Source organism: Amphibalanus amphitrite, unplaced genomic scaffold, assembly GCF_019059575.1.
Source record: "Amphibalanus amphitrite isolate SeventyFive unplaced genomic scaffold, NRLGWU_Aamphi_draft 001912F_arrow, whole genome shotgun sequence".
Classification (NCBI taxonomy): Eukaryota; Metazoa; Arthropoda; class Thecostraca; order Balanomorpha; family Balanidae; genus Amphibalanus; species Amphibalanus amphitrite.
In genome coordinates, this window is record NW_024883405.1 from 9448 (window position 1) to 28112 (window position 18665).

The 18665-nt window shown below is 46.5% G+C and overlaps 1 protein-coding gene and 1 long non-coding RNA gene across 5 annotated transcripts; both read left to right on the forward strand.

The window, feature by feature from the left end:
- Positions 1-3694: 3694 nt before the first annotated feature.
- On the forward strand, positions 3695-18659 carry LOC122375757. Of its 3 annotated transcripts, XM_043355252.1 has the most exons (7): positions 3720-3738; positions 3994-4496; positions 4988-5234; positions 6373-6492; positions 7193-7333; positions 17470-17622; positions 17944-18659. In XM_043355252.1, exons 2-7 carry the CDS (start codon positions 4003-4005, stop codon positions 18076-18078), a joined length of 1290 nt encoding a protein of 429 aa, XP_043211187.1. In that variant the 5' UTR covers positions 3720-3738; positions 3994-4002; the 3' UTR covers positions 18079-18659. The 3 variants fall into 3 exon arrangements, with proteins under 3 accessions (XP_043211188.1, XP_043211187.1, XP_043211189.1); XM_043355253.1 differs by having other exon boundaries at positions 3695-4496; XM_043355254.1 differs by lacking the exons at positions 3720-3738; positions 3994-4496; positions 4988-5234; positions 6373-6492; positions 7193-7333 and adding an exon at positions 7373-7509.
- On the forward strand, positions 10575-13676 carry LOC122375762. Of its 2 annotated transcripts, none has more exons than XR_006255451.1 (3): positions 10575-10621; positions 12021-12133; positions 12709-13676. It is a non-coding gene; the product is annotated as an uncharacterized LOC122375762 (long non-coding RNA). The 2 variants fall into 2 exon arrangements; XR_006255452.1 differs by lacking the exon at positions 10575-10621 and adding an exon at positions 10641-10652.
- Positions 18660-18665: the final 6 nt, after the last annotated feature.

Genomic DNA, 18665 nt, shown 5'->3' on the forward strand with positions numbered 1-18665 from the left:
GGCTGTGCTCCATCGGAGTGCGTCTCGTCCGGGAGCAGGCTGCTGCTCGCTTCGCAGCTGTCCTCGCCCGGTACCCGGATGTGACCTCACCAAAACCTGGACCAACACCGGTGAAGCACAACGTGACGCACCACATCGTCACCAAGGGTCCACCGGTGTACCAGCGGCCACGACGCCTCCCGCCGGAGCGCCTTCAAATCGCACGTGCTGAGTTCAACAAGATGCTCCAGCAAGGCACCATTCGACCGTCCAGCAGCAGCAACAGCGGCAACAGCAGCAGCAGCAGCAGCAACAGCAGCAGCAACAGCAGCAGCAACAGCAGCAGCAACAGCAGCAGCAGAGGCAACAGCAGCAATACCGGCAACACCACACTGCGGCTTCCTGGTGAGTTCTTCACCAGCAGCCAAGCCTCAGCAGCATCACCGGCCGGCTTCGTACAAGACCTGAAGCGCGCCATGTCTCAGGTGCGGCCGACACTCCCACGTCCGGTCCAGCGCGCCACGTACGTCCCGACGGCACTCCAGACGGCGACACACGTCTTCGTGCGCAGGGACTGTCACCGCTACCCGCTGGACGCTCCATACGACGGACCGTTCCCGGTTGCCGAAAGGACCACCAAAACCATCACCATCGACCGTCGACAGAAAAAGGAGGTCATCAGCATCGACCGGTGTAAGGTCGCCTTCCTGGAGACGCCAGACGAATCCGGTCATCGACAGTCTGACCTGCCGACTGTGCAGCCGCACGGTACTCAGTCCAGCGGCCCGCCGGCCGCACCACCGCTCAGCAATGAGCCCAGCGGCCCGGAGCTTCTGATCTACGGTGACGCACCAAATCGCCCTGCAGCCGTCGCTCGGGCTGACGCTGCACCATTGCAGCCTCGGCCGATACTACGGACGACCCGCTCCGGCCGCGTCATACGACCTCCGGTAAGATATCGCCATGTCACTTTTGTCCGCGACATGTCTGGCGAGGGGGTACTGTAGGGATCATCTATGCGATTTGTCATCTATGCGATTTGTCATTTCATGTTGTCATTTTCATTTATATTGTCACCGCTTTATTAATCAATCTGTTACCTGTTGCCAATTGCGCGTCAAGTTTGTTTGTTATTTGTAAACCGGCCTGCCGCTGGCCTCAACCTTCCTAGTAACCGCTGTGCCATACGCTATAGAACGTGTCGTGCAAAGGTCACGGCGGCACCCCTGAGGCGGCCGCTGCCCGTACGTTTAGGAGCCCATTGTCGTGACGTCATGACTGTGGACAAAGGTCGCGGTAGGGGCTCTCCCGGCAGCCGGACGGTGACTCATACGTTGAGCTTGTCTCTCGCCGCGCCTGCGGGCATATTGGTAGTACTAGGGACGGCCAGCATGTTACCGCGGTTTTCGGCGACATTGTCAATTCGTTTTTCGACTCTGCTGTTCGCTGCAAGACCAATACACATAGAAAACGGCTCGGGCATTTGGAGAAGAGCGGCTACTCTGAGGCGATGGAAGAACACGGAGATTCACACAAACGACCTGACTAGGTTGCACCGGCCACAGTCGACCGAGGTGGGCTTCCGCGCCCTTAAAGACGCCTCTGACTGGCCATTGCGCTGACACCCTGGTCGGACCACGGTCATTGATCGGACCCTGCCACTGGTTCGTGCTCAGGCTGCCTTAGCGGGTAGACCTGCTCGACCAGACGCCCCACTGGTGGGCGAGTGCTCGGTTCCGACTTTCACCGCCGGTCCAACAGCGTTCTGCTGGTTCCCGCCGATCCGGTTACGACACCGCAAGTGCCGTACCGACTCGGGCGTCCCAGGTGGGCGTAACGGTTACCACACCAGTTCGCGACCCCCAGGCTCTGTCAGCCGTCGTACGGCTCTCGGACGGACACTCTAATAGATCAGCCACAGATCAATAGGTTGTCACGGACCGTCCGTCCAGCCACGCGCTACCCACAGCGCAGTACGACAGGGCACGCGGCCCGGGCGGCGGACGGCTTTAGTAATAGAGGGGAAGGATTTGAAACTATGTTGGGCTTTACAATATCAATCTCTTTCTCAGCAATATTGATATAAATATCAGGGGGTTCATGATCATTTTATATTTTTTGGATGTCATTTAATAGTTTTTCTTCTTGTTTGAAATAATGCCTACAGCCTACATGGCGTTTCCATGTTTGGGTTTTTTGTTCCCAAACTTGAATTTGGGAATGAAAATGCATTCCCAAAAATGGGCAAGCTTGACCATAGTTCTGCCTACTGAAATACCACCATATCTGTATGACCAGAATGCAGCAGAGTTGTCACTGATCTGTTTCTTTTATCACTGATCAGTTAGCAATGCCTGGGAAATGCCCAAGAATCAAGACAGTTATCATTGATTCTTTATTAACTGACTTTCAAAGAGTGATTAATGTGGTGATTGAAGAGTGGTTAATGACATGTATGGGGATTTTCATGCATATTATGCATCTGCTCAAGTTTTCAAAGCTTTCAAAAGTTTGAGCATTGAAACAAATTCTGTTAGATTGTCAAAAATCAAAATACATAATTGTCAAAATGCATGTATTCTTATTACTAAATAATTTGATTGCATGTAATATTTTAAATAGCCTTCTACTGCACTTTGATCTTGAGCCTACCAAGAAACTCTACCTACCCAAATTATGAAGCATATCACTATACACCACGCGACCATTGCTGGTCTGTATTGGCAAATATTGGGACATGGCAGCAGTACCTGAAAATACAAATAAGTCGACACTAGACAGACGCTGGTGAAAACAGGGTGCCTGAGGGCATATGGAAACAGCGACTATTAAGAACTTCTCTCCCTCGGCTCTCAATGCCTTCTAGATTCTGGGTGTCACATGGTTTATGCGAGTGAATTTCTAGAGCCTTGATCAAATCGCGCAAGGCGCCCTGTTTTCAGACCGTCGTGACGCGTCGTCTCACTCAACAGCATCAGGGCTGTCTCCCAAGCAAGGTCCTACTCACTGAGAACAACAGATCAACCAATCAGATTAATATTGATATCTATGAATCAATAATAACTTGAGAACAGATCAATCATTCAGATTAATATATTGATATATGAATCAATCATAGCTTAACTACTATTTTGCGATTGGACCTACAGCTTGAACTTGTCTTTATTCCTTTACTTTTTGATCAATTATTGTCAAGAACAAATGAAGCTTAAAAACTGCACTGGTACCTATTCGTCTGAATATTTTAACTAGAATGTTGATGCAGCATGAATGATATGCAGCATCTGTCATTTAGTAATGAAAATGGGGAACCAGCATCGACTTAAAAAAGCAAAAATATAATCCATTGATTGATACTGTGTAGGTACGAGACAGAGGCACCTACATAAAACATACCTTGTCAAACGTCTGAGGGTGCCGAAATTGAGTTAATTCGGTAAAATCCTCCCAATGATCCTTCTCAAATTCGCAAGAAAACTTCCAAAATTCACGCAACCAGCACCAACTCTCCTCAGATTCTCCAATAACTGCTACGGCGCATGTGCGCCGTTTTCTTCCCATTAGAAGTTATTTTGTCATAATTATAAGATTTTCAATCAGTTTTTGCTATACTTATTTTAAATATTCAAAAAAAAATTATGAAAGACACTAAACGTACGTTCTTATTCAAAAAAGGTGATAAATCGTAAAACAAACAGCTTAAAATATTTCTTTTAACTCTCGAAATACATAGGCGTTCACAGGTTCATAAAATTGCAGGTCAATATTTCTTATTGCATGTCGGCAAAGTGAATCACGTGAATGTTCTTCACGAATTTGATTATTTTAATATCACCATGAATCAATTTGTTGGTTTTGAAGTCATAAAAATATCCATAGCTTAATCTAACTTTGAGATTTTTATATACAAACATGGCGCAGCAGATAACTTGTTTCAATAGTGGCGTTGTTATGCGCTGTTTATGTATCGAAACGAGATATGACTTTGTCAACAAGGGGTGCCCGTGTGATTAGATGGAGTAGATGAGACCATTTTTTAATGATTACAAGATACCCTATTGTGCAACGAATTTTTGTTATCTGGAATGCGATGATTTTCCATCGCATAATAAATTGAAACCACCTGTGTTTAAACGTCAGGTGTCTCAGAAAGTGAAGATGGGTCTGGCTTCAAATATGCCATATTTCTTATTTTTACTACTTTTTGTTATGTCCTCAAATATGTTCCAAGCAGATCATGTTGGAACGAAAGGCATATACTGGAGGCTTGACTCACTTGAGAACAAGGTGATCAACATTGACAAACTTACAAATGATGACTCCAATGCCACCAAGAGCCTGCGCCAAGACGAGCCGAAGCAGGACACAGTTTTTGAGGCTCTCTTGAGTACAAGTATCAAAAATGGTATCTGGACCAAGCATGAAGCTGTCAGATACTGTACAAGTGATGTCAATAGCCATGAATGTAATGGGACAACATATGATATAATCAGGCATGCTGCAAGTCAAGGTGCAGTGTAAGTATCAGTAGGTATTGATTAAAGCAGGTTTGAGGTGATAACAGTTGTGTCATGTGTGTCTCTCATGATCAGTGAGATGGACAATATTCTGCCTTCAGCTCAGTCACCATACTGATTACTGACTACTGAGTGGTAGGTTCTTGAAGGTGGCTCGTGAAAACAAGCTCCATAGATTTGTTCAGTGGGGTTGGAGAATTAGGGGTTGTTGGACTTTTTAAACATTGAGAAGGACTTCTATAAAATATAGGACAAATTCCACCAATTTATAATCAAAATAAGCATATGGTGTAGCAATTAAACAGCAATCAAACAGCAAAATACATAAAATGAGCAAATGAGTGTAACAATTGCATTGCATAGTTGCATAGAGAACAGAGTTTAGCAAGGGCACCTTCTACCCACCTAGCTCCTTATGAAGCTAAAGCACAGTAAATTGATCATCTTAGGATGCTAAACAAGCTTGGACCCTGTTGACTGCTTTGTTTCAGGCCTGATGACGAAACTGCAGAGACAGCACCTGAGCCTGACGATGAACAGGAACCACCCCTGGACTGTGGCAAGTCTGTCAACTTCACACACTATGACCACCTGGTGGGGGTATCAAACAGGCAAAGGCACCCAGCGCTGGTGCCCGAGCCGCATGCTGGCCTTGTATTCCGGCGTCGGGGAGACAGAGCCAGCGATACCATCGATCTGGACGTGTTGGAGAAAAAGCTACGGCGCTCCAAACGAGAGGTGAGCTGTGATGAACACATGTTCGTTTATAATGGTACTATACCTACCGTTTATATTGGCTATGATCTTACAGCAGGGTTGGCAGAGGGTGGCAAAAACTGGTTTTTGCCAGTGGTTTTAACCGGTTTAAACCGGCTGGCAGAAACCATGGTGGCAAAAACTGGCAGAAACTGGCAAAAACTCAAGTGGCCAAAACTGCGTTGCTTGCCTAAAAAGCAATCGGTTGAAATGTACAAAGTCATGTCTGTCATTGGGACCCAGTAAGCATTGTCTCGCTAGTTTACCGCTGCTTAAAATGTCTGTCGGTAGTCAATAGATGTCCACCAGGAAGTGCACTTTCATGCATCGCTGTTGGTGTGCTTCTGCACATGAGCATATGCAGGAGTCGTTTCCGACCAGACCTCGAGAATGGCTGGGTCGATTGCGCTCAAATTGGGACACCGTTAGGGACTGATTAGTAGGGTGTCGTGCATAGTCGGTCGGGGTCCATTTTGCACGTGCGCACGTGCGGGGTGACGCTTCCAGATTGGGAGAACGGCTACGTCGACTAAGCACAAATTTGGCACTGACACTGTTAGGAACCGGTTCGTAGGGTCCGGTGCACAAGTCAGTGGCAGATGCCCTTTCCCACTTCTTCAATACTCGCCGCCCGTCGGCGCACTTTCTCATTTCTCTCACCAAAAAGGCGCCTTATTGGTTAATTATAGAGGACTCACGGAACTATTTAACACTAAAATGGTCAAGATACCACTTCTGTTTGAAAGCATATTGTATTGACTGAATCCTACTTAAAACGTGTCCTGTTCAAACGCATGTAGAGGCATAGCGTTTTGACTGTTTTAGTTTTTGCCAGTGTTTGCCACTTTATGCCGGTTAAAACCGGTTTAAACCGGCAAATGGCAAAAACTAGTTTTTGCCGGCAAAAATGCACACCCTGTCTTACAATGATGCAGTCTTTTCCTGCTGGGCTTTAATTTGCTCTCAGAGAAACAAACTTCTCTCTCAAATATGTTGTTGGGCTACTTAGACTACTGTGTGACTGTCACCGAACATTTTGTGATTGAGAGCGATGAATATGCATTTACATTTTGCAATGTGTTGTGTTTGCGAAATTAATGCCTGTGCTTCATTTCGACAGAAACCCAAGTCGTTGCAGCTGTACAACCAGATCGGCAACTTTTGGCGTGTGAAAGGTGACGCGTCCAAAGCCATCGAGTGCTTCCGACGCTCGCTCGCGGTGTCTCCAAATAACGCTGAGGTGAGCGCTGCGGGGACAATGTACTGTCACCTTACACCGGGGCGGGCTAGAAAAGGAACTGAAGGAGGAAGGACGGGGTAGAGGCCGGCGTATGGTGGTGGCGGGGGCGTGGAAACCAGTTATTGGCATTGGCGCCGGTAATGCTCCTGATGGTTTGGTTGGGAGGGTGATGAAGATGAAGGTTAAAGATAAAGTGGTCAAGATATGTATGTGTGATATGGGTGTAGGTATAGAATATACTGCATGTCGTGTATACTGTGCTTGCATTTGTCGTGATTAAACTAAAACGAGAAAGTCAGATGTAAAGTGACAAGAGAATAGTTTCCCAATACCATTGTACCTATTACGCTCGTCGCGTATTGCTGCATCACGTTCTTAGTTGTTATTTGGTTACCGATAGCTCTGTGTACTCAAAGCATCGCCTCAAGTGTGTTCAAGGACAGTGCCAGTTGTTGCGCTGATTCGCGTGTTCTATTCTCGGTGGGGTAGCTACTAGTTTTAAGAATGCATTTTTGTGACTCGAGAATACTCTTCTGTCTACGAGTTTACGAAGGAGTGATAATCGCTAACGGTCGTGCAGATTCGTAACAGGATGTTTTGTAAATCGTGGCGGTTTTATCGGCTTTCCACTTCCGATAAAAATGTCACGTCACTATCAATGGACTGTCTCACCACCTCTGTCTGGCCTGTCCTTTTACAGGTGCTGTTGAACTTGGCCCGGGTCTTGTTCAACCTGCAGTACCTGGATGACGCCATCTTCCTCACGCGCCGATCGCTGGAGGTGCAGCCTCCCGATCAGAACGCGTGGCTGCAGCACTTCACCCTGGGGGAGATACTGAAGGTGAGGGATGGCTGTAGCACTTCACCGTGGGGGAGATACTGAAGGTGAGGGGTGGCTGCAGCACTTCACCCTGGGGGAGATACTGAAGGTGAGGGGTGGCTGCAGCACTTCACCCTGGGGGAGATACTGAAGGTGAGGGGAAGCTGCAGCACTTCACCCTGGGGGAGATACTGAAGGTGAGCATTGCACACTTGGGGAGATAATACGAGGTGATCGTGTGCAGGCGAGAAGGCTGCAGCGTTTGACCCCGGGGAATATTCTGAAGGTAAATATGGCACACGGGAGGAGATATTATGCGAGGTGAGTTTGAGGCGATACTGCATCACTTCACACCGGGTAGGTACGAAAGGCGTGCAGGCGAGAAGGAGCTGCAGTGTTTGACCCCGGAGAGAATCTCGTGTTTGACCCCGGAGAGAATCTCATGGTAAACCGGTGAGGCGAGGCTGCAGCGCCTTACGATGGGGAAAATATGAGGGTAAGCTTATGCAGCAACCATGTTACATGCATGCTAGACGATATATTGAAATTGAATAGCTGATGAGACTAGCCCTGCTGGTGTGACGCTCCAGCCTTCCGTTTTAGCCGTGTACGCTATGTAGCACGTCTGACTGAGTTGGCGCTATAAATGAGCGACTGTTTGTTTCGAGCCTTATTGTTTGAAGGAGATGGCGCTGATTGGCATTATGGTTGGTATACGAGGGAATGAACGCAAACACGCATGCAGAAAGACGAGAAAAACATCCAGGGCTGGCGGAAAGATGTGCAATCTCGTTCTTGTATCGTATTCCGTTGCTGAAGATTGTGCCCGTAAAATTACTCAAATTGCATCCCATGACGAAGTATCTGACGCCCTCACATTACCTATTACTGTCCCAGCTACACTTTTAATGCTCCCGATGATATTGTGATAAATGGTAAATTAGTACCTATCGCACCAGAGGAGCATCGTCCATGTCATCACCGAGTAGGCGTTCACAATCAACACCACAAGCAAACGTGCCTTGTTACGTCTTCTCTCGTGGTCCCCCTGGCTATGCCCAGGCTCGTTTACACGTTGTGCTTGGTGTGAGGACGAAATACGATCCATCGTATGCATGAGCTAACGGCGACTAGTTGATGCAGCCGCACGTGGTGGGGCTGGAATAACATCCCCCAAACCGTTATTCCCATCGAGAAGCTAAGAATCGAAGGAAATGTGAGAACGACACATGATTGCACCATGTATCGAATCGACCACCGTAAAGCCTGAAACAGACTCTTTCCGCTCTTTCCGCAGTCAGGAAATCGCATTCGAGAGCCTATTCAAATACATGGAAGCACGCTCGCATCAATCGCACGCACCTCCCGCAAGCGATTGATGCGAGAAGAATTACAATGTATTTGAATAGGCTCTCGCATGCGATTTCCTGAACGCGGAAAGAGTCTGTTTCAGCCTTAACACCCATCGTTAAACAAGGGAAGCTGTTCATTAGCCTACGCATTTATGAATTAGTGACGTTCTGTGATAAAAATAATGAAGCTTCTTTTCGTGCAGTTTTGAAATATGCACTTCAGCATATTTTCATTCATTTTTCACAATTATACTACTGCGCTACAAAGTAACTGTTTATTACGGGAATTAATGCATTATGCGGTCATGAGGACGAAAAAGTGACGTGACACCAGTGACTTGCACTGACCGTTCAGCAGTTGCGCAATCGTAGGACACGTGTACTGGGTGGCTCTCGGGCCGCCGGCCACCGCGTCGCCCGGCTGGCGACGCCGGCTATTTTTAGTCGCCGTCACCGCCCCGACCGAGAACCGAACGAGTTGACGTAGGGCCGTCTGCCCACTTTTCGTGGGGATTCGCGAGTCAGCAGTGGGCCGGAAAGAGCGAATCTCTCTCTCTCCTCTCTCTCTCTCTCTCTCTCTCTCTCTCTCTCTCTCTCTCTCTCTCTCTCTCTCTCTCTCTCTCTCTCTCTCTCTCTCTCTCTCTCTCTCTCTCTCTCTCTCTCTCTCTCTCTCTCTCTCTCTTCTCCCCTCTCTCCCCTCGTCTGACTGTCTCTGTCTCCCCTCCCCTCGCTCTCTATCCCCCTTTCGCTCTCCCTAGTTCCTATACATACAGGGTGTCCCATAAGTTCGTTCTCACATTTTATTTGCATGTGAAACAGAGTACATTGCGTTTTGATATATTCATGACCCCTCAATGTGCTCCCCATTTAATAGGCAAACACATGAACACATGCTGCGGCATGCCAACCGGCATGTTTGGCTGCATAGCAGGCTTAAAGGTAGTGTGCCAGCTTTCCTGGACCATATGGAGTTAATGGCCCAGATAAGGAGAACCGGATTTTTAGAACTTATCCATACCTTCAAAACTCATGGAAACGTCTTAAATTCTTCAAATTTTGAGTACCCCAGTGCGAAATTCGCCCCGACGGGTTGTCGGTCGTACCCCAACCACATTTCACACCACTATGAACAATAAATGCACACAGTGAAATCGCTATTACCGATAGGCTCATCCAATCAAGTTTCGATAAACCCGTTCATCATCATCTCCTGCGGTTTTGAACACGCCTGTTAGGTGGTGCTGTAGACCGCGCCCAAAGCCAGGGCCCCGGTAACGTGAGGTAGCCGAGTCGGGGCAGCGTGCGCTGACCCAAGCCGGGGCCGCGCGTCCTCCCGGTGTCATGTGATAGCCCGGGGCTGCCCGCGGGGATGCGGTAGACCGCGCCCAAAGCCGCGGCCCCGGCTTGGGTCAGCGCACGCTGCCCCGACTCGGCTACCTCACGTTACCGGGGCCCTGGCTTTGGGCGCGGCTTCTGCTCATACTTTGTGGTGCGGTGGTGGTGCGTCGGGCCGCGCGCTCTGACTTCGGCCAAGAAAAATGCGTCAGCTGATCATTGTCATTTCTGCCACTTTCATGTGGTGAGATGGGATCATAACTTTAGAGACGGCTGTTTCATATCAATTATTTTACATAAAATAGTATTTCAAACCATAAATTAATGCTTGACAGCCAAATAAAAGAAACAATACCAATACAGGCTTACAGTTTAAGGCTCGACATTGTGTTGTCTACGATTAGACAGCTGATAACTCATTCCCGTACGTCGTAACTCTATAATGACCTTTGCTTATTGTCACATGTGCGCCGCATTCGCGATTATTGCCGACGCCTGTTTGCAGGCATGTTTTTTAATCCCACCCAGAAATGACAAACAAGCCCCCTGATTGGCCAGTTGCTGGCCAGTTGGACTTGAGCGGTCGCCATGGTGGTATCGGGGGCTCGGCCGGCCTCGTTAGGTGTTGAATTATGTGTTTCGTTGTGCTAGATGTTGCCAATTTGCTTTGATATTTGATAAATAACGTTGCCTTTTTCTTTGGTGACCCTGCATACTAATACGACGATATTTTGGTGCCGATGCATTAAACATCTTGAGACAGACGTGGCGATTTCCACGCCGTTTTGCAGTGCCTCCCTCCCCTTTTGTAGTGAGTTAACAGGCTTGTAAGAACCAAGTGAACCATTTTTTAGTCAAGTGGTCATGATCGTCCCTACATCTAATGGATGCTAAATAGTCTTGCGCAAACTTATTAGGTACTGGAGGAAGCAGAATAATTACGATTTTGGAGTACGCAAACTTGATATAAAAATATCAGGTATTTTGGCTATATAAAGTGAGAAAAAGTTAATTTACCATTTTTATTACAATTGCAATAATGATAATATCATGATAATTGTACTGTCAGGTATTGATAATAGTCATGTCACGTCGTGCTACTAACCACACAGACACAACACATTTTCATCTTTATGTATCTAGGGCCTAGGCATAAGGTATTACAGGCATATTTTTTGCACACCTGTCATGTGCGAGTGGGCATGGCCTCCTTCCCAGTTAAATTTTGGCTGGTTGTGCTCAAATTTTGTAAATACCTGTCCTACATGTAAAGGGATACAGACACAGTTAGTCAGGCGCTCTTCTTAGTTCTTAATTCAGTTTTGTGCACCACTTCCTGCGTTCACCATGCTGTGCCCACTCTGCTTTACAGTGGACAGCTGCTTCTGTGACACGCATCAATCCTGCGTTCATTGAAACACTTAGTTTTGAGTGTTTTGACTCAGTTTTGTTGTAACATTACCTTTGTTTATGTTCTCAATAACTTGTTTTGGGCTTCTCATATTTATATTTTACTTGGCTTAGCAGGTTTAGTGTAAAACAAGTTTAAGCTGAAATATTTACATGTTGAGATTACATGAGTGCATACATTTTATAAAAGCTATTTCAAAGTACTGTAGCCATGTGTAACATGCATATGTCTTAGTCAATGACTACTCAGCATGCTGCTTGGTGTTCAATGGTAACAGTTTGATTTGTTTTTGACATCAAATAAGATTTGATTTGTGTTTCTGAGATTCCAATGTTATTTGTGGCAAATATTTTCCAAAAATCCTCCATCTTAAGCTTCAAGTTTCAACTGAATTATAAAATGCCTGCATTTTCTACCAGAAACATTATCATTGATTCCTCCTATATTATTTCATTTTGTCAATAGGTACCTGGACTGGTGAAAAGTGAAAACTGAAATTCATTCATGTCATCATTATCTTAAGACCTACCCCTAAATGGAATTGATCTTGTTTCACAAATGAGTTGTACAATGTCTATCAGCTGATGTCTATTGTCTATCTCTTTTTCAGCACAGAAGATCCTCAGTCATAGTTAACAAAATGGTAAAATTAGCTGTGTTTTTAAGATTCCAGTCGTGGCCATCAACTGCTCAGGAAAGCAGCCCAGAATCACTTCACTACAGGTATGTTGATGCATGTACATTGACATCAATGTCTATGCTGAAGAATTGTTGAACAGGGAATACATTTACCTAGCCTTTAGGAACCACAAATCCTACATTACTTGCATCAACATTTTTCTATAGAACTTATATTATCTACTTTCAAATGGCTAAGGCTTTTTTTACATTATATTCCCTCTGTTAAACATGACAATATGATTAGTTATAGTGTAACAAGCTGGTACTTATATCTGCCTTGTCAGCTTGGCCAACATCTGCATCATGTCTATCTCAAAATATGACTGCTTTCCTGACATTTGCATTTGTTCCACTCACCAATTGACCACTTCTACCCTCTGCTCGTTCTATGCACAGACATTGTCATAGGGCCTGTTCCAGTCACACTTCCTAACACCTCTTAACTCCTCCAAGATTGCTTCCCTGTTCCAGTGGCAGCTTTCGCCCCTAAAACGCCAAGGAGGGCCTTGCTCCAACCTCTATCTTGCTCTTGGAGGAGTTTAGATGTGTTAGGAAGTGCGACTGGAACAGACCCATAGCAAAACAGTTTCATCTCACTGTACTGTCTTTTTTTCCAGGTTTTCAAAGGATCATCATTCATCAGTACAGAAGGGTGGGGAAGAGAAGGCTGTTCAAATTCTGAAAAGCCAGAGCTGCAAAGGAGGTCAAAGATGCAGTGCAGTTGGCCCACTCAGTAGAGTTTCACTAGTGGTTCTGATGTGGACTGGGGATTACACGCTGGATTGAAGTGGCGGTCTAAAGCAGCTATAATTCATCATTCGTGCTGATCGTGGACGAGTAAGAGCCCACGTTGGCCCCGATCGGCGATCGCTGGCCAAAGCCCACCACCAGGTTGGTGATAGGCGTTGGCTGTGATATCTAGGTGTCGCCTATGTGTGAAAAGGACAAGTTGATAACAAAACCTGTTGCGCCATGTTATTAACCCGCGCCCGGGTGGCCCTCAGCCAACTTGGTGGGGGGGGGGAGGGGAGGCGTATTCGGCCACACCAGGTTATCTTGGAATGTAACAAAGCTGGAAAGACGCAGTAAAATCAATATATAGCTCGCTATTTTCCTTCAGAATCATACAGGTCATTTTCGATCAGGTCATTGCTGAGGTCACTGGAGGTCACCAAAAGTAAAATGATGACGAATTTTGGCTATAGATTTTGACAACTTCACAAATTGGTTCATAACTCGGGAACCAAAGAAGCTACAGCGCCGCGGAAAAGCGAATTCGATAGCTCTTTCGAAAATCTTGCAGGTTCTCACATTTGAGCTAAGGTCAACTAGGGTTAAGCCTCCAAATGGCAAAAACTGAACAATCGGCGTGCTTCGGAAATCGTCTTATCTTTTAAAACTTTTGATACCAACATTTTATTACGTTGATTTCACCGGCACTGCGTTTCTCTCGTCTTGTTGACCTAACAAGGTCAACTTAATAAATTTGACCTCAGGTCAAAGTCGCAGAAAATGCCATATTGCATGTCAGTCGATTCGTTACATTGAGATTGTGATTAACATCAGTAGCGGCGGAACACCTTCAATTAAGGTGGCATTGCCGACTTTTGGTCCCATTCTTCCCATGCAACGCCCATAGGGCTAATCTTAAAATGCCAAAATCAAAGGGGGCACGGTGCCCCGGTGCCCTCCCCGTTCCGCCGCCTATTGACCCTCGGTCACCGATATCACAATTAAAGATACTCAAGATGTTGGTAGTTGGTACTGATTCTCATGCAATAGCTCGAGTTTCAAACGTCTACGTCATGGTGACCTGACCTGACCTTAGGTGACATGGAGTTACATTTTTTTCACAAATGATGTGAATCGATGCATTATACATAAGCTATACTAAGTTTCGTGTCGTTTTATTTATGCAAGCACAAAATTGTCAGGTGTGGCCAAAAACGCCCCCACCCACCTGGGGGAACGTTAAAGCACTGATATATTATTCGGTGTAATCCACGATGCATCGATCGGTGACGGTGTACTTGATAATGCATTATTTATTGCTGAGTGTCTACAGATTTTGCTCTGTTCAGTGTGATCTGTGATAGGAAACTACTGATATATCTCCACGCGCATGACTGAAAGAGCTGGCATGATCCACAATTTTGCGTGTCTGTTTTTGTTTGGCATTTCATAAATGCTGTCAGCTGTGATCGTTTGATGAGACACTGGGACAGCCGGCCTGTAAGATCAGCGAACTGTAGGCGGCGGGGCGGTGGTCTGGTGGCTGCTGCATGGGACTGACACCAGCAGATTCAGAGCTGCGATACGCGAACGTTATGTTTACAATCCCTTTGCAAAATAAGATCTAATAGATATCATGTCCTCGAAAATGTTCTTCAATCAATATGATGTTAGGCCTGCTGGCTTATTCCATGGGGGCCAAAACCGATCGTTTTATGCATGCCTTTTCTGGGCCTCGTTCTCCTCTAAATACGTGTAGGTAGCAATTTTATTCAAGGGACGATTGAAAGTGCCTCCGATTGGTTTTCAGCGTAGGTGGGATGAATCTTGGGTGGGATATGGCCGTTGAATGTGAGGCAGTCGATAAGGAACGTCGAGGGAACGGTCATTGGGTAGGTATGTGAAAAAGGCAGCAGTAGAAAACAAGGAAAGGAGGCGTTTGGTGTGAGGTTTCAAATGCTCTATGCATAAGAAAAGTTTATTTGATTATATGACACCGTCCTTTTTATCGCGATACGTGAGCAACGCACGAGACGCTCACCGTTCAGACTTGTAGCGTTAGAGAATGGGCCGACAGGCTGAGAAGGGCTATTTCCGCGAAAGGATATTCTGGGATTTGAATTGAAATGCATTTAGTTTTGAAAGCATCCGTACTTCCTAACACGATACTGACTCATTTAAAATTTCACCTTTTCCCCATTGCGATAACATGAGAAACCGAGACTGCGGTGTCCCCGTACGCAGGATTCTGGAGACTGTCGGGCGAATTCTAGTAGCTAAAAGCTTTTGTTCTTAATTAACTAGAGAATAATCATTTCTTTTAATACTTTGTAACACCAACCAACTAGAAACAATCTGTACGGGCTTCCAAAAAATGTTATATTTAACATGTAAGATCCATTACAATATTTTAGCGGCCCTAAGTTTCAAATGTAACGTATGCGTCATTATTGAAAAAGTGCTAAAGCATAGTATTCTATGGCTGACAAATATTCTGCGTCTGTCAGCCAAAACTGGCCAATCAGAGGCTTTGTTTGTCATTTCTGGGTGGGATTAATAAACATGCTGTTTGCAGGCCAGCCCACTACAGTTGTTATACATATCGAAAAACCGATAAACTTTTAGGCGAAAAAGGCACTATTTCAGGCCCATTTTTGATTTTTTTGCGATATTAGGTAAAAACAGAAGCTTCTTATCCTAGGAAAAATAAAATGGGAAATCTTTCAAAGGTGGCACACTACCTTTAAAGTTAACCCAGACTGACTTGACATGCGCCGTGAACTCCTCGAGGCTGGAACAGCGCTACGCTTCGACGAGCCTAAATTTCAGCATAACCAACAATTTTTTATGAAATTTTGATCCGATCAGGTGCTTGGCATGTGGTCTTGCCACAAACGCCTGTCACAGTCTCCTTGCACCGCTTTTAAGCTTTGCTTGACCTGTGCACTGATGCATTGTCTTGCCTGAAGATGGGCCTACGACCTCTCGGATGCCATTTTCTCCTCTATGAATGTGTTCATACTCGCGTTTCGAGTTCAGCTTGAGGGCTGAAACTCCTCCTAGATTTTCTTGAAAAGGTATTATGCTTCCCAAAGCTGTTTCTGGGACACCAATCGCAACCTGGTCAGCGTCTGGACGCCTATAACCCCACAATACCGTGACCTTGGCCTTTCGCATACGAACATAACGGGACGAAACGGAGGCCTCCTCCTTCGCCCTTATGGGGTTGTTTTCGGGTTTGGACGGGTGCTTCATCTCGAACGTGGACTAGTTAGTCCAGATGACCTGGTTGATGTCCTCAGCCCTTTAGTTTTTTAGCCTCAGGCATAACGAAACTCATGTTTGGCCATTTTAAGACGTTTTTGACTGTTTTGAGCCCTCCGGTAAGCAAAGCTTAAGTCACCTTGAGTTATATACCCCATAAGAACAATTTTAGACAGCTGGTAATCCATCCTGAAAAGTCTGCTTACCAACTTTCTAACCCTTTGACCTTTTTGATGGCCACTTTGGCGCCACACAGTTTTGGCCACATGGCTCACTCCTGAGAGCTGACAAAAAAAAAGAGGATAAACTTGCAGTGATTGGCTCCCGACAAATCATCGGTGTCACTTGCTGACTGTACGTCCAGTTAGCGATGGACATTGTCTACAGACTGGTAGGCCTCAATCACCCTCAATCGTCGCGAATGGTCACGTGCTGACTAAATACCGAGACGTACCCGTATTGGAGACCTCTAAGTTCCGGCGTTAGCCGTCTGTGTAGGAAACGGGCTCTCTAGCAAAAACTATTTTGTCTACAGAAATTAGTTACTGTGGAGCATATTTCTACCAGCCATGGCAACCACGTAAGCTCAGTAACGAGCCAATTTCAGCGTGCCTTTAAGCAAGAGAGCCTAAAAACGTAAAATTTAGGTGAGAACGAACTTATGGGACACCCTGTATATCTCCCTCTTTCTCCTCCCTTCCTCTCTCCTCCCCTCCCATGCCTCGTCTGAAAACCGGTTAGCTTGAGTGTTACAGGAGTCAGCAACTCAGCAGCAAGAATAATAATCAGAATAACTGCGCAGTGCGCATGGAACCGAAGCCGAGTATATATTGCAACGGCTTCAATATCAAGGTCACTACAGGTCACTACGGTCAAGGTACAAGGTCACTACGAACCACCGAAGCCAGCTCAGTCTCTGGGTCAGTCGCGAACTGTCGGCTGTCACCGTGCCAAGCTGATGCAACCACACTGGGACCGTGGGACGAGAATGTTAGGCTAAAGGAAGGGGGCAGAGTGGGTAGGAGCGATGAAAGATAATTCGGGATGTCCGTGGCTGGTTATTCAATACTGTTTTGATGGCATGGATATACACCGGGATTTAAACTGGATTGTGTATTTAACAAACGTTGACCGAATGGCAACGAGATCTTTGGTTAATTATGGCGCTCGTTGATCCAATGTTGTTACGGAGACACGACAGAGACACCACCACATAGACGACGCCTGCGTCTGACTCATCGATGCTCATCGATATTAAAAATAGATCGAATGGACGGGTGGACGAAGGACGTATATAAAGAATGATTGCGAATTGTGACCTATTTCTTACCGACGCCGTAACCGTTCATCACTTCCACTTCCCCGTGCGTCCCTTTTTTCAGGAGTACGGTAATTACCAGGAGGCGGAGATGCACCTGCGGCACACGCTGGAGCTGCGTCCGCGCTTCCAGCCGGCGCAGGACGCCCTGCGCCAGATGGAGGCGGCGCCTGCCACTCAGCTGCACGGCAACACCGTCTTCATCATCATCGTACTGGTGAGACAATATTGTCGTACTCATGGAAATGAGAATCAGGTTGGTGCGGGGACGCCACGTGGCATTCTACGATGTCATTAGTAGACACGTGCGTTCATTATTGCCTATGTCCTAATTGAACTAATATTTCTTGTAGTTGATAAAAAAATCCTTGAGCTGATAAAATAAACCGGTCAAAACATATTTTTTGAAGAACGGGCACCCACTTCCAAATATCTCCGTGTGGCGTTACAGTACAAGTGCATATATCGTGTTTCCCTTTCGTCATATTCAGTCTGGACTTGGAGCTCGCTTCTGATGGCGCTCCCTCCGTGTCGGCAGGTGTCCTGTGTGCTGTTCAGCATTCTCTCCACGCTGGAGTCGGCCGAGACGGACGACTGCTCGTCCGAGGGCGGCCGGCTCTCCGGACGGTCGGGGTCGCGCGCGACGCGGGGACGCTGCCGCCGCTCCGTGTGACATGGTGTCGCGGCAAGGCGCGGCTGCCGCCGCCCCCGTCGTTTTTTCGACGGTCCCGTACGCTGCCCGGCGGTTTTTGCAGAGAGATTGGGTCGGCTGTTTTCAGCCGCCGTTCGCGCCAGTTCTTACATTTGTTTTCATTTGGAAGTCTTGTTGGGAACGATGCAAGGAATCGTTCTGCTGCCGACAGAGATTTGTACGAGCCAGATCGAGCGCAGAAGTTTCAGTTTGGGCAAGTTTTGTTTGGGCCAGTTTCGTGCCGACAGGAGTAAGAAATCGATCTGTTGTAGTGTTCATTAAGTCGTAAGTTCACGACGGAAGGGTACAAATGTGATTTAGTTGCTTGTAGAGATTTGCTGTGATTTTATTGATGCTCATTGACGAAAGTTGATTTACCTGTAATTGCTTTCCGTCTACTGGCATTCTGTACATGTGTTTGATGATCGTATTTGGCGCAGTTTTGCTTTGTTGCCGACCCGCTCCCAGACCGTTGAGCTGCGCGGGCGCGCGGATGGAGGAGAACGACACAAGTCGACTGCCACCACCGCCAATGGTGGATCAAATATACGCAATGCAAGGAATGTTAT

What these genes read in the sequence shown, in the direction of transcription:
- LOC122375757 (XM_043355253.1), top strand. Translation starts at nt 4,003, where the DNA reads ATGAGACCATTTTTTAATGATTACAAGATACCCTATTGTGCAACGAAT. An exon ending in TGTCTCCAAATAACGCTGAG is followed by an intron (nt 6,493 to 7,192) that starts GTGAGCGCTGCG and finishes GTCCTTTTACAG; the next exon opens with GTGCTGTTGAACTTGGCCCG. An exon ending in TCTTCATCATCATCGTACTG is followed by an intron (nt 17,623 to 17,943) that starts GTGAGACAATAT and finishes CCGTGTCGGCAG; the next exon opens with GTGTCCTGTGTGCTGTTCAG.